This window comes from Etheostoma cragini, chromosome 18 (assembly GCF_013103735.1).
Source record: "Etheostoma cragini isolate CJK2018 chromosome 18, CSU_Ecrag_1.0, whole genome shotgun sequence".
In the NCBI taxonomy this organism is placed as follows: Eukaryota; Metazoa; Chordata; class Actinopteri; order Perciformes; family Percidae; genus Etheostoma; species Etheostoma cragini.
The window spans coordinates 3,163,993-3,179,975 of NC_048424.1; the positions used below are offsets into that span (position 1 = coordinate 3,163,993).

Here is a 15,983-nt window from a genome sequence, read left to right on the forward strand (position 1 = left end):
CGCTGGGTTTGCACTGCGTTCCTGGCGCGTCGCAACAACCAAGAGCAACCGCGGCCACTCAAGTCAAGTTAGGTCAAGTCAACGCGTAAAGCAGCACATAGCTCCACACAGTGAAAGTGAAACAGCTAGAACACCCAGTCAATTTACTAACACATATCATATATGTCTTCTCTACAACACCATGGACAGATGAGAGATTCATCTTGGAGGTGGAAAAACATAATAGACACCACACATCCCTTTTATCAGGACAACGCCAGAAAAGAGAAGGCAGAGGTTAATTACAGGAGTGCTTTGAGTGGAAGGTAGGTACCATCTTAATAAACATGTGATTGTTCCTATAAGTACTTGTAGAGACAAAAAACTTGGCGTGTCGGGCAGCCAGATGCTACGCTTCTGAGACACTTCCGGTGTGGTATGGCGCGTGGCTGAGGACGGAACTAAACCGCGGCATAGCCGGAATGCAGCACAGAATAGTGGAAAATTGGGTTAACATAGAGGGATGCATGGAGGCATGGAGGGAGTAACAGGAAAAGTTGGAAGCTTTATCTCACCTCCTGAGTGGGTCCTCCAGCCACCATCACATAAGTGATGCGATACATGTCGACAGGGCTGCCGGGTGCTGTCCAGGTGGCACGGAACGAGCGGTGGGTCACCTCTGAGGTCACCAGGTCTGTGGGCGCCTCCAGTTCCCCTCCTGAAAAGGAATGAACCCGAATATGATCCAGCAAGTAAAAGTATTTCACACCGTGAACCCTGCCCTAGGTGCTCTGACACTGAAGCCGGTGGCCGGCTGTATATTTCAGCTCTCCTGACTTTAAAAAATGTATTTCTCCAGCTGTGCTGTAAATCATTTTGTTTCCTCCTAAAACTGATTTACGGACTAAAAGCAGTTCCAACATGAAAGTTTCCATCAGAGGCTTGGATCTGTTTTTCTGTTTTTGAAGAGTAGAATTCATTTGCAACTTTGTTTTCATCTTGGGATCGCAAGGACTGCTAATAATTTGTACTTTTCCCCTCAGCAGTCATTAGTTTCATCATTCAAACCGGGTAAATGCAGCGGTACCAAGAAGTGTAATTATGCTGATATTTATTTCTTTACATGGACTAAAGGTTTATGTTGTCCTTCTAAAGCCGAACAACTTTCACACCCTCGAACACCTGCAAATCCAAATGAAAGCCTACAGTAAAATCTTTGAAAGTGTATGGTTGTCAGTCTTAAATGCTGTGGCTTTGTAGTATAATTATCTGAAGCTACAAAGATTTACCCTGACCTCCACTTCATTTAACTACTGAAAAGTGTCAATTTGATTCAACCGTATTCAAAGAAGAAATTGAAATAAAGCTGTAAGCTCTGAGCTCCACTGAGTAACTACTTCAGTTTCTGATTTACACGTGCCTGTTTGGAAGGGACTGAATGCTTGTGGTATTCTCCAGAACTACTCATCTAAACAACTTCACACTCAACACTGAGTTTGCTACAATGCAACATATCTTTTTCAAATGGTTGATATTTCTCAAAGGTCACTTCTGTTTTACAAAAATTTGACCTTTCTTTGATAAATGAAAGTATATTTTGTTACTTAATAGACTCATAAACTAAATTTACCGGCCAAGACGTCATACTGTCGCAAAGGAAATCATGAGACATATGATTTCCACGTTAATGATAATGAGATGCTTGCTACAGATGCATTTCTAGTGATGACAGCAAAAACACGTTTTATTTCTCTTATTCTCTGCTTTGTTCTAACGCTGTTGGGCGCTCTCTCTCTATCTCGCTAGACCATTTAACGTTACCATGTTATCGGGCGATCCCTCGCCGTCTAAAACTCTGGCATTTCGACCAGCTGTTTGTAACATAAAATAAAATGGATTATGGATCATTTTAATTCTGTAGTTCACAGCAGACTTTACCAGCTGACTTCTGTTTTGGCTGTTGAAAAAGGAGACGTCTCTTATGTCCTAAAACCAGCCTCCGCAACTTGACCGGCTTGGTCGTAGTGACACCATCACCTGATTTTAAGTCGAGCTAAGACAGGCCGGCTCAGGCCCCTGCAACTTTTCCCTTTTTGAGAATCTTTGGTCTAAACTGGTATACCAGTTCTGATGATGATGTGACTCTTTTCCTACCTGGGCCTTTGACGCTGTTACACAGGTTGACAGTGAGTTCGTCAACGATGTCCACCAGGAACTTGAAGTCGCCAACGTTGTACATGTGAATTTCGTCGGGGTCGGAGGCGATGGACCTCAATTCATTCTCATCTGCGTTCTTCACACCTGAGAGAAAAATGTTGCTTATTTTGAAACAGTCAATGGTGCCAGTCAGTGTTGAAGTACTCAAGACCGGTCTCGGTCTCAAGAGTGGTCTCAAGATCTCGGTCTCATCTCGGAATGAACCAATTTTTTTACTCAGCCTTGTCTCGGTCTTAGATAAAGAGGACTCTGGAATTTCTGCAATGTAACGCTAACTAACACAACTGGGACCACCTGAAGTGCTTATCTGGGGTAAGTAAGGAAGCTTAAAGACAGATAAGCTATGTGGAAGTGCAAAGCTAGCTAGCTAATGTTATCAATCTGCCTCTGTACTAAAACTCTTCAGAAATCTCTTCACCCCTCATTCACAGTGATTTAGTAAATATTAGCTGTACATATTAGCAAGTCAAGTATATACTGTATGTTTAAGTGTTTCAAAGACTTGACTGATTAGATTTTAATGAACTAATTAAAGTCCACAGCTGCTTAAAGGAAGGAAATCCATCTTGAAATGGTTTTGAATATGTAGTCTATGGGACTCAATCATAGAACACAACCTGTTCGTTCATGTGACAAACAAGAAATAAGCAATGATAGAATTTGTCAATATCACCTGATTTCTGTTAGTTATTCAAACTGACAAAAATCACGTACCGATTGCGTAGAGCTCGATGTCGCTGTCTCTCAGCTTCTCTGAGCTGAAAATGATTTCATCCTGCGACTTTCCGTCAGTGATCAGGATACCAATTTTGCGTGAGTCGGGGCGCAAACCTACATTTGGTCTGAAGTTGTTGTCGAGGATATACTTCAGAGCCATCCCTGTGTGACAGAAAGAATAGTTAGAACACTATTCTGTTGTCAGTCATGGTGAATCTCAGCTTTTAACATTAAACATGATTTCTATTCATAACATAATTGCCAACACAATAGTCCAATAGTTGCACAGTTACAAAGAGAGCCATTTTTGGTAGACAGGTGTTTTGGAAGTTTCTGTGAATACTTGGGAAGTTTCTGGTTGAGTATTACTTTAAACTCTCACAAAGAAAATCTACTTTATCGTTGAATTTTTTGAGAAATATCAGTTTCTACAGCTAATGGACTTAAATAAGGAAAGTAAATTGATTCCAAATTGGGACCTTCATCAGTGTTAAACTGCTGTGGATTGGACAAATTGTTGTTAAATTTACCTGTCATGGTGTTTCCTCCTTTGTATGGCAGGTTGGCAATGGCATCCAGCAGGGACGCCTTGGTTGGGTGTGCGTTCAGGTGCCACTCGGTCTTTGGGTCTCCACTGTACTGAGCCAGACCTGCAGAAAACACAAAGGAACTCAAACTTTCAAGATGCAGCAGGTGCTTAGAAAACTGACTTTGCTGATAGGGACCCCATGTTCAAGTAGTGCTACATAAAGCAAGTAAATAAAAAATCAGGCTTCTCTGGCTCCACCTACAGCTTGTAGTGCAATTTGCAAAAATCCACCGTTCTTTGTTCAGATGCACCAATCAGGGCCAGTGGGGGGGTGTCTAACTGCGTGTCAATCATTGCTCATGCAAACACATTCATTCTCCCTTATGGGGGGGGAGGAGCTAAGGTGACCCTTAGGCCTTAAGCAAAAAGGGTGCGAAGGACTGACTACAGTCCCTCCAGTATCTTTAAACAGCTCTACAACAGCAATATTTAAATGCAGAAGCTACTCTACTTTACCTCAAATACTAGCAACAATATTCTAACAGCCTTCGGAAGAAAATCCTCTTCAAAATGATAGAGCCAGAGAAAAAGAAGATAGTGGTAGGATTAAAAGTAGAAGCAGTTGTTTTATCAATTGAGCTGAATTGTTAGTTACAATAAAGGTAGCTGTTGGACAGTATTGAAAGTAGTAGTATAGGTGGTAATTGCAGCAAAGACAGCAGTTGTGTTGATAGTAGTAAAAATATTACCAATCTGGACTCTGTCGGGGCCGATGTCAAACACGCTGACCATGCGAGCGATGAAGTTGCGAATGGTTTTGAAGTTGATGCGGCCGATGCTCCAGGAGCCGTCGACCAGCAGCACAAGGTCGGCCTTTGCTGTGGTCTTACACTTAGTGTCTGCGGAGAGAGATGGCGAGTGAGCAAGACACCTGGTGCACACCACGGACATGCACCGCAAGCACTCGCTCGCTGGTATACAAACCATTAGAAATTAATGTGTGTGGGGAACGTGAGAAAAAGAAGAAGAAGAAGGTTTGTGGGACACATCAGAGAAGAGAGAAGAGTGCGTCACAAAAGGTCACACAATCACAAGATGTTTATACAGCAGGATGTTTTACACAGCATTACGCAACACAAATAAATCACATAGGCAACACATTGTGCAACATCTGGTATTTCTGGAGTCTTCCAACACAGCAAGCATTTTTACGTCCACCGGTGAACAGGCACTGTGGTCTTTTCTGGCCGACACTGAGGCTGTCTCCTCAAACAGCAGCAGTGAGCTTCTCTGGCACTGCGATATACGAGGCCTCCTGTTCCACAAAGTTGCTGCACATTCCTGTTCCAGGCACCTGTAGAGGTGGAAAATGGCCACTCTTCCCTCTTTATTTATATATTTATTTTACAATGACACGCCCGGCAGATGCCAGGCGCTAAAAACCTGGGCCCCTGTGTGTGCAATTGAAAACAGGTTAGGAGACAATCGATTACATTTTTTTCTGTTCTTTTTCAGCAGGCCGCAGACACAGATGCTAAGTGGAACTGAGTCGGATGCTTGGCAGCAGTCTGTTTGAGTTATACCACCGCCGCTAAAACAATATCCTCATGTGTCCCTCTGACATTCGTTAATACAAACAGATTTCATAAACAGACACAGCTTTAAGAGGCATCCCATGCGCTGCAGTCGACTGCTGGATCCAGTGACTCTGAGTAGGAGTATCAGCAAATAAATATCCCGCTCAGTCTGACTGTGGGACTCAAATCAACTGGCGTTGCTGCAGAAATTCTGACTTTGGTTGTTTTTGCTTTGACAACAGTGACTGTCTTAAAGTGAAAGTTTGGTGTTTTTAAGTGTTCAGATTCACAAAACTAATTGATGGAAGCAGCAAAAGAGCAGCAACCCCCCATGTTCTGTGAGTTAAAATTACTTTTTTTGTTAAAGGAGACGCGTTGCTTTGCAGAGAGCAGAGATAACGGCTTCAGTTTCCTTTTTTAAATGGCTGTCTGACAGCAGGATAATGCGGTAAAAACAGTCCAAATGTAGTGTACGCACAGAGGTATATGAATCAATTTTGTAGATTATCTATCTAACTGTCTCCACTGAATACATCTTAGATGTGTGCAAGTGGAGGTGTCCGTGACATTTTGAGCAAGCTCAGTTTTATTCTTGAGTTGATAAAGGAAACCTAATGTGAGAGTACATGGAAGAAAGCTCCTGAGCTCACATAAAAAAAACACAAAATTTGGTTGAATGCTTGAAAAAGCGACTACTGTAAGCTGATTTTATGATCTTGTCTAAAGATCCTGTGCCTCAACCTTAACAATACAAATTCAGTAGCCACTACTATAGTTCCCCTTTGTGGTTTGTGTTATTGTCTTGTTTGTTGATGATTTCATTTAGCAGAAAACTGGCAAATCAAATGGAAGTTGCTTTTACGGAACCTCTATACTTCCAGTGACGTAAAACAAGCCATTCTTTAATTCATTTGAATATCAAAAAGGATGGAAAACAAGTTAACACAATGTTGAAGTCTAGCATTTCCAATGGTGGTTAAAATGTAAAAAAATAACATAAAAACTCCAGAAAATGTCAAGTGATATGACAAAATGTTGCTGGCCACAAGTAGAACTTTCACACTCCACTGTCAGGTTTTTCGCACGTTTTTTAAAGAACATTTGAAAAAGGGACAAAGCATTTAATGACCTGTAAAAAACAAGGACACATCGAAGAAGCTCTGCCAGACCATATGGACCTGTCAGAAAGTCTGGATTAAGGCCTCCACTAAGCAGCCTGCCATGTGAGAACCTCAGTTTGATATACAAGGATCCTTAAGTGGAACCTTGGTGGAACATCCTGGCCTGTTCCCCGCCCGGTGAGCAGCCGGTCACTGTGTCTGCTTGCCATTACAGCCAGAACTTCTGCCCAGGGTCAGCACCTCCGCTGGGTCTCATGAGAAGCATAACATTTTCCTAACTGCATACATGCTGACGGCAGCTAACGCTGGGGACCATCAAAAAATGTCTGTAACTGCAAACAGAGCCTTCTTCCGTACTTAGGACAACATAAGAAATGGAAACATCTACTTTTGCCTTTAAAACATTTGGGCCACTGAGTTCAATAGTAACTCATCCTGTAGCTAATGAAGTTATATGATTGTGGAGACAACGTTGAAGGTCAGCACATTGTGCACGTGAGGTCAAGGAACATGTCCAATTGGGCAATTTACAAATGTTAATGTCAACACTTCTGCACATGTCTGCTTAACAGCATCATTTTGCTCCAGATCACCAAATGAGATATGAGGTAGGTAAGTAAAGGCGAGCCAGGCAGCTCCAAATAATTTGTGCTAATCGCAATCATCTGCGTCGAGTTTCAGGCCGCGATTCCAAAGAGACAATGATATTAATTTCCTTCGACAACCAATTGAGTTGCCTTGCCAATTGAATAGCTCAGCGTTCTGGCACAAATTTAGGCAGCACTTCGAAGTCAGACCACTCCTTTTCTGAAATGACTTGGATCAGAGAGCGTCTGGTCTGCAGGCCTGCTCTTTAGGGCTTCTAATGGTGTTTGAGTTGTGGTGTGGTGGAGTTATCAGCTTTTACCAGAGGGATCAACAGGAGGCGGCTCCGGAGCATCCATGAGGGTCGTCTTCTCCTCTCCTGCCAGAGGCAAACTCTCTCCTCCGTCAAACATCCCAAACACGGCAACAGAATACTTTGTTTCCGCCCTACGAGAGAAAGGAAATTACATAAATTTACATTAGTCTTTCCTGATCCCAAAATGAGATCTCCACAAAAAAAAGTAGCCCATGATCTTTCAAATGACTGTCCTGAACCTTTCTTAAACTGCAGGCCTTCATTCCAACATGATCTAGTACGGTTTAAAAAAAAATCTTACTAAATGATAAAAAGAACTTTGTTGAAATCATACAGCGTGAATCAGCACACAAGTGAAGAATGTTTAATGTTGGTAAATAGGTCCATATTATCCTCCTTCTTATAGAGTAAGCGGACTTGTAGCGGTGTCTAAATGGTTCCTAAGCCCTATTATAATAATTAGAATATGAAATAGTATAAATTGGATATTATACTGTGTGCATCATAAAGCAACATACTATTATTATTATTACGCTCAAATTAATTATATTTATGGAGGGGATTAAGGTGCTCGAAAACCCACAAAAATTTGAACATAACTGGTGAACAATTTTATATTTTATGCATGCGATGACTTAGCAGGCTAGCGCTTCACTTCCAACTTTAAATTTGACGCAGATAAACAATAATTGATAGACAAATAGACATAGCTTATAGACATAAGCCTCTTGGAGGTCAGCCATTTTGAATTAAATGTGGCCCGCCCATTGCTGCTTGCAGCTTTAACATCTGTTGTTTTATTTTATGGTAAACTCTCTAATCTAGGCACGAAATTCCTTAGAATATTTGAATATCTAATAGTTTGGAAAGCTTACCTGAGTTCCTCTAGAACAACTGTGTTGTCATAGGGACCAACCAGGAGTTCCCCCAGATCAATATCATTTCCATGAGGGTGAAATGTCACTTTGTAGCCCTTAACTTGTCCGGGTGCTGGATCCCAGGTGACTCTGAAACTGTTCTTGGTGGGCTCTGAAGTCTGGAGGTTCCTGGGAGCCTTGAAGGGTGACACTGAAATAGAAGAACCCGGCCAGAACTTCAGGACAAACTTGTACTGAATAAAAAGTCAACACCAACTCCAACTATTGGTTGGTACGGTTTTTGAAGATCAGCATCCAAGCAAGTTTGCCATTAGTCCATAATACAATACCTTGAATCCGGTGCCATTGGTTAAAAAGTCCAGTTGTCATGCTGTGTGTTAGTAATGGTAGCGTGTGATTGAGCATGTATTTATTAACTGTGATTTTAGTGTTCTGGTGGAAAGACACTGCGTCTTGACAGAGCAGAAGCACCTGTAGTGAAAAATATTCATCTTATCAAGTCGTTTCAACCTTAAAGTCAATCATAAACTCTTATTTTTGGACGAACAATGGGAAAGAAATCTCCAACTTGGATGAAAGATTTCTTTCCAAGGCAGCATGATTTATGTTAACATTTCTTCAGAAACAAGTGACAAAATTGTCAAACAGGCCAGTTTTCTCCATTTGTTTCCCCAATACTGACATTTAATAGGCAAACGTCCAGGATGCCAATTTAGGTAGAAGTTCTTAAAGAACACGTAAAGGAGAATTCCAGTCGATTTCAACACATAGCTCTATTGTTTGTGCATTTGAAGTGCTGTCAGTAGCGAGAAAAATAAAAACAATTGCTGTTGCCTACATCGTGTTATCCTCCTGCTAGTGTTAACACCCAGGAGGCTGAAAACGGGCAAGTTTTAACCGTGCTTTTATCCTCTTAAAGCAACACTATGTACTTTTGAAGCTTAAAATAATGTTTCCAAAATTGTTTCAGTAGTTCATCCACTCATAACAGGGTGAACGGCATTTCTGCATTCACTTCTGCATTCCCTTTTTGCATTCCCTGCATTCCTTCTCTACCGGCTATAACCGCACTATGCAAGTTTGCTAGATTGGGTAAGGGATTTGTAGTTCCAATGAGACACAGTGGGACAATTCCACTTCCAACCTATTGGGGGACCGAAGCGGGAAAGTTACATAGTGTTACTTTAAAATGTTAAAAATGTCCTTACAAGTGCCTACCCATGGGCTGTGAATCCTTCCAAGTGAACACAGTGAATATGACTGCACTTGTCAACGACATCTCAAACATGTTAAGAGGCTAAAAGCATGTTTAAAACTTGCCCCGTTTCAGCATCATGGTTCCTAACGCTAGCAGGAGGATAACACAGTGTAGGCAACAGTGATGGCTTTTTTTTTCTTGCTACTGACAGCACTCCAAATGTACAAACAATAGAACTACGTGTTAAAATCTAACAGAATTCTCCTTTAACTTAACTGACATCAGTTAGGTTGTCATCAATAAAGTCATTGATGATCTGTTGAGCAGTGAGATTAACGTCACAACGCTAAATCACTGAACGCAGAGACCAAAGAAATACATTCATGAGTTGTCTGACTCTCAGTGAGTAGGACAAATAGTGGCAGAGCTCATAAGTCTAAGAAAACAATTAAACGTTTTAAACATTAAAAATTTTAAAACTAAAAATTAACATTCAGTTTGGCTGGCCAATCACAGGACACAACATGACTTCATAAAAAGCTGAAATCACCTAATCTTCACATTGTTTTTAACTTCATTCTACCAATGATAATGTTTTAAGAATGAACTCAGGTTTGAATGTCTTGGTTCAGATGGACATGTTTCTGCAGTGTACTGTCTGTCAGAGGGTTGAATTATGGACCAACGTACGTGTCGTTCCTACTCCTTGCCTTGCTTTTCCTTCCAAGCTCTTGTAGATGGGGTGCACAATGATGTTGTAAGTGGTCATGGGCTGCAGCCGCTTCATGACAGTGGAAGTGGTCGTCCCGGGGATCTTGAGGGCCACTTCTTTCCCTCCACCAACTGGAATGTGCTTCAGACGGTAGTGGGTCACCTTGCCCGGCGCCGGCGTCCATCTTACCTTCATGGTTCGTTCGGTCTCGTCCGACACGGTCAACTTTTTCCCAGCAGCGGAGACTGTAAACAAAAAGTTATTTTCATAAACCGGGTTCAGATATTTAAGATTCAGCGTAAAATCTTTATCAAAATATTGTTATTGTTGTCCGAAAATATTTCAATGCTTTTTCAAAGATATTTATACAGTACAATTATATTCAGAAGAATGTGGCGTCCGGTGACTTTTCCTGCTCACTTCTTCTGAAGAGTACATCATGATTTTTCAATCCTCCGTGTCCTCCTTGGCTATTAGAAACTGCGTAGAGGAGAGGTGGGGGCGCATGCACAATCACGGAGGGCTTGTATCATGTGGACGGGCCACAGTTTTGTTGTCATTACTTCCCATGGGCGCAACAGAAACTACGCACTATAGCTTTAACAGACTAACTTTTAGTTTTTACGTTCTGTGTGTGTTTTCTTTTGGGGGCTACTTACAGCCATAAACTTTTAGTTATTTTTCATTTAAACCCTAAAAGTAATTGTCTTTCCCTCTCCATTTTCAGGCCAAGTGTGGTTTCCCTTTTATATTCCTTCAGTGGTATTTATGTATTCATAACTGCAAGCATAAATGTAGAGTAGTATCATCAGCTTCATGCCAAAACTAATTAGTTATGAATTAGGCTTTTGCCCAAAAGTGATCAATTAGGGAGGAAATGCTAACCACATTTTTCTAATTCGCCCTGAAACAACCTTAAGGCCTATAAATGAAATTAACTTATTCTGACGATTCTGCAAGTGATTAGAGAAGAATTTGCAAGGGAATAATATGTATATTTAATGATTCCAAGGAAAGTTTTTCAGACTACTTGATTTTTATTGGCGGAAAAAAACATGGCATCCAACTTTTCAATGTGTTGATGGGTTTGAACAAATCTATGAAGCCAGAGATGAAGTTGATTATAGTTCTGGTGGGGGACTGCATGAGGAACAATATAGTATATTCTGAACATGTGTTAGTTTCTCTACATTTGTCTTTGTTTCGGGTGGCCTGTTTGTGTGACTTTGGACTGTTGGATTTTGCATGTGCACGTATATATATTGAGGGATGTGTTGACATTTTTAAGAGCTTGCTTGGTCTCTGATGCACAATATGCCACTCACAGTGCGTCACCCATATCACAAACGTTGAACAAAGTTTTCCATCTGCTGTTTTTTTAGAGAGCGTAACACAACAGAACTGTCACCATGGTGCTGTTTCCCTAAAAATTACAATTTGAAAATGATCTAAAATTAATATCTTATTCAAATTTGGATTATTTCTATAGACTAGATAGCAGGAAACAAGTGTGAGAGTACCCTAAGCGTATGTACCCATATGTGACGAGTTGGGAGTCAGAATGTGTCTCCAAAGCACATTCAGTGATCACAGAGTGTCTGTAATCTTACCGTCAGTGGTTTCCTGTCCAGTGAGTGGCCTGCTATCTTTATGATCGTAGGCAGCAACAACGGAAACTTGGTAGAGTGTCTCCGGACTCAGGCCGTCCAGCACGGTGTTGGTCACATGTCCTGGCACCGTTTTATCTCCATTCTCCTCTGAGAACAGTGAGTTCCATCGAACCCGGTACATCTTTACATTGCCAGGCGCCGCCGTCCAGGACGCTGCAAAGCTGGAGTCAGTCACGTCGCTGGTGACCAGGTTTTTAGGAGGTCCCAATTCTGCAAAAACAACAAGCAAAGCTGTGGATTATTATGGGGTTTCTGAAGTGTGTTATGAAACACAAAAGCAATCTGTCATCATAAGATAAGTAGTTAGGGAAACATCTTTCTTCATGTAGCAATTGCATTTAATGTATAACGTTAGATTTTGGACCAAAGCTTTATATCTTTCAAATATACACACCCTACATTTTAAGCACACTAGTGCCATCAAATGTCCTCCCAGACACACAACAGATGTGTTTTTGTATTGTCCAAAGTCAGACTGGCTTGTCAGTTTTCTTTTGAAATCCATCTTCTCTTTTGAAACAAAAGGAACCACTTGCTGGCAGATCAGTGTATTTTCTGAAATGGCAACGATTAAAAGGCCATCGTGTGGACAGAAGAATTGAACAAATCACCACAGCTATAATGGGCAGAGACGACTGGAGAAACACATGCAATATTTCTGAGGGTATTTAAAGACATTTCTGCTTCCTTAGTGAATGAAGAGCATTGGGCAACAGGAGACATGGGAGAGCAAAGACATAAAACATGTCGGGAACCGGACAAACTCAAAGTGCCCAGTGAGCCAGCAAGAAGAAAAAATAGCTTTACTGTAGTTTATTAGACATCTTTATTTCATCAAATTGGTTCGTCCCTCTATTGGTAAAGCGTTAGCTGCAAACTTTGATATTCAGTATTTTGCACACCCGTTTTAGCGCTTAACTAGTGAGCTGCTAAGTGACCTAACGGCTCTCTTGCTTTCTTGTGGGTTTAGGGAACTTTGCGTTTGTTAACGGTCAACCGACTCAAAGGAAAACTTCTGTTTATAACTGGGTTCTTATTCTTGTGGCTTTAACGTCCGGGTTTTACTTAAAATGACGAAAGGCTTTTTCGACCCATGTCTCCCCTCCAACTTGGCCACCTTAAGACGTGGTAACCCCTTGTAAAAAAAAAAATGCTTCCTCTCTGTGCAGCGGTAATTTAACTCAACTTAAATTCAACCAAGTGATGGATTAAAATGTTCTAATGTCATTGTCTTACAAAAAAGTGCTCACTCTGAAGCTTGTACTTGTACAAAAAGCAAGAACATACATACAAGCACAGTATTAACTTGTTTTCAGAGGTTTTTATGACCTTGGCTCAACTTTCTTAGAGACGCAGCACACAGAAGCAAAACCCTGTATATATTTGGATGTTCAAATCTAATTCCCACAACTGCAGCAGCTCATTTCGTTGCAAGCAGACATATGGTCACTTTCCTTTACAGACAGAGCACAACGCTGGAAATATTTGTGAATGATGGAAAAGGAGAAAGAGGGGGGAGAGTCGATATCAAATTATAATCTGTCTTTAGTTTAGAGATGGCAAGAGCATGAACAGTGGAGGCGCTGGAAACACTAAGAAGAATCCACAATGTGATAATTACCACAAAATAGCAGAACCAGCTATATAATCAAGAAAGTGAGGGTGGAATAAATCACATTCTAGCTTGTGCCAAATGATACACATCTTAAGAAAGAGAGGAGGGGGGAAGAAAAGCACTACTCTCCAAATGTTTATAGCTGGAAAAAATGTTTCTGGTTTGGATACACTTTGAAGAAACAAAATGTGTGTGTGTGTGTGTGTGTGTGTGTGTGTGTGTGTGTGTGTGTGTGTCTGTGTGTCTGTGTGTCTGTGTATGGAAGTTGTTCAGACAAATTTGTTCCTGCAAGTGATACCGGAAATGTCATTTTGATCATCTTTTTAATGTGCAAAACATGTGGCCATGTTGTTATAGAAATCTCTGTAAGCAAATTAGGTTTTAAAACAGTGTGAAAAGCATATCATGACAGGATTACTGGAATAAAAAAGATCAATTTTCAGCAGCTCTTGTCAGCTTTTAGTGCCTAAGATAATATGCAAAATGCTTGTTGCAGGTCGACTCAAATCAGGCTTTTAATTTGAAGGTCTAAATTTCAGTATTTCTGACGGAAAAACACATCAGACTTCCAACCCTGGAAGTATTTTACTGTGCTTCATTAATATACACGTATTAGATAATTTCGGTCTTGTTATTTCACTTGTGCTGCTTGGTCGCCATTACTCAGTCTTCGCCACTCAGACGCCACTGCAGCCACCATAAGCAGGGAGCTGGGAGCTCTTCATGGCGGCTGCCAATATTTATCAGCTTCAAGGAGCGCTGTCTCTCAAAGCTGGAAGCTAAGTCTGGAGGCTTTTGAAAATAACAGCCACAGACAGCTGTCGGATGGAGTATGGAATATCTGGCGCTCTGTAGGCGCAGCCTCAAATGCACCCAGACCTAGATTTCCAGTCAGTGATGAGGCAAATGTGAACAAAACCGCAGCAAATTTAATGCACTTCTGAAGATATTTGCTATGCTCTGCATGTCTTCCGAATCTATCCACCATTTATGTATGGAAACCCAAACTACACAGCATAAAAGTACTCAGGGCAGTTGACTCAAAATGAGAGAGATATTCTCCATAAATAAAGTTTTTTTTTTTTTTTTACATCTTTTCCTGTGTCAATTTATTAAAGTGATTTAATTGCTGAAATCAATCGTTTTTTCCATCATGCCACCCAACTGCTTAACTTGGATATAATTGGTACATTTTTGAAGACAAAGTGAAGCAAAGACAGTGGATGCTATAACGGAAGTTTGAACACGCTAAAGAAGATTGTTCTATAAAATCCAAAGCTTCTCCATCATCACTAGGGCTGGGTATAGTACCAGTACCTTTAAATTGATACAGATAACACTAGAGTACTTCATTTGATAAATTTTTTCCCATATGCCATTAAATCTAAAAATGCTTGCAGTGATTGGCTGTGAGCAAAACAACACAAATTGTTATTTTGCTTCTAGATCTAGGGGGAGGTTGGTGCAGCAGCACAAGGTTGATCTAACTACACAAAAGCATTAAACATTAGCCTTATTTAACTTGTTTTAATTGTATGACTACAACTAAAATGCACCAACTTCTTCAGCACCTGAAGCCCATAAAAGTAAAGGTCATAAGCTTTCTTAAATATTTCTTCTGTTGATCTCTAAGCAGCTGAGTCTCTTTGCTCTCTGACACAAAACTTCACAGAGGAAGTCTAGGAATCGCTACTGCTGAAGCCTCACAGTCACAGTGGAAAGTCTTTTGGATGATTCTTACTTTGTATAAACTTGGCTACCCGACATGTTCCATCTACCATCAGCCGTTTAAAGCACCTACAAGAGCAGAGAGCAACTGCAGTTTTCGTACGGGTGGCCCAGATGGAAAAAAATATCTCTGCAAGTGTTGTTGGTGCTACTTCACATCAGACGAGAAGGGCTGTCTAATTCTCAATGAGCAAGGCAGTAATACTGCCAGAGATGGGTGCTCCAGGTTTGCCCCCTCGTTTAATACAATGGGACCACGACACTGATCGATGCAGAGGCTTCGGTAAATAAAAATGTAAGATCATCGGCCAAAATACTTTGCCATTTCCCATTTTAAAAAATCCTGTCCCATAATATTATAAATTACTATGCGGTGTTCATAATATAGAAATATTAGGGCTCCCCCCTCTTATGTCAGTGCTCGACTAATCGATCGTTTTGGTCTTAATAAACCGGCCATTTTTTAATGCTTTTTTCGTGCTAAATAACTTCTTTCCAAGTACGAATGAGCACATCTCTGGTAAACTTAAACTGGTACTTAAGCTTGTTTCGTTGTGGAGAAACTGAGTATTAGTTGACTAAGAATTTCTTTAGTTAAGGACAGCACTAAGAAGATGTCAATTTTTTTGTCTTTAGATATATAGTCTTTAGATAAAGTATATTTCTTTATTTTAGCTTTCTACCAAAAAAGTACCACAAAATACCTCAGCACGTATGAGCAAAGATTGTATATTGCCGCTTTGAGATTTAATTAAATTTAGAAAGATAAGCAGAAATAGATGATAACTGCAAATGCAAGTGAAACCCGACCATCTTTATGGAGTTAAGTTCCCACAAGGGCAGCCGTAAAACAAACGCATTGCTTTGAATGAATGCGTCCCCTTTATGGCATTACATCTGCTTACTCAATTTAACAGAAGATTTATTGTTTATTAAAGAAATGCAAAAGAAACATGTCTGAAGTCTTTCAGCACATGGTGCTCACATCGGTGGTTCCCAAACCTTCATTAATCCGTAGCACCAAAGGGAAATACTAGTTCACAACCAGTCTGCACAGCACCCTTCAGCGCTTATGTTGTTTATCACCTTCATGTGATAATTGAAGAAACTTATGTCTGCCCTTTCATCACAACGTTAAACT

At 40.7% G+C, this 15,983-nt stretch overlaps 1 protein-coding gene across 5 annotated transcripts in view; it reads right to left on the reverse strand.

The window, feature by feature from the left end:
* Nucleotides 1-15,983, reverse strand: part of col12a1b (collagen, type XII, alpha 1b) — a 133,351-nt gene that overhangs the window by 92,604 nt on the left and 24,764 nt on the right. For all 5 annotated transcript variants that reach the window (XM_034899320.1, XM_034899316.1, XM_034899319.1 and 2 more), the window contains 9 exons: nucleotides 11,440-11,709; nucleotides 9,808-10,074; nucleotides 7,917-8,109; nucleotides 7,048-7,172; nucleotides 4,192-4,341; nucleotides 3,444-3,563; nucleotides 2,911-3,075; nucleotides 2,134-2,280; nucleotides 555-697 (listed from right to left, as the gene is read on the reverse strand). In XM_034899320.1, coding sequence (XP_034755211.1) covers nucleotides 555-697; nucleotides 2,134-2,280; nucleotides 2,911-3,075; nucleotides 3,444-3,563; nucleotides 4,192-4,341; nucleotides 7,048-7,172; nucleotides 7,917-8,109; nucleotides 9,808-10,074; nucleotides 11,440-11,709 — 1,580 coding nt within the window. The remainder of the gene's footprint in view (nucleotides 1-554; nucleotides 698-2,133; nucleotides 2,281-2,910; nucleotides 3,076-3,443; nucleotides 3,564-4,191; nucleotides 4,342-7,047; nucleotides 7,173-7,916; nucleotides 8,110-9,807; nucleotides 10,075-11,439; nucleotides 11,710-15,983) is intronic.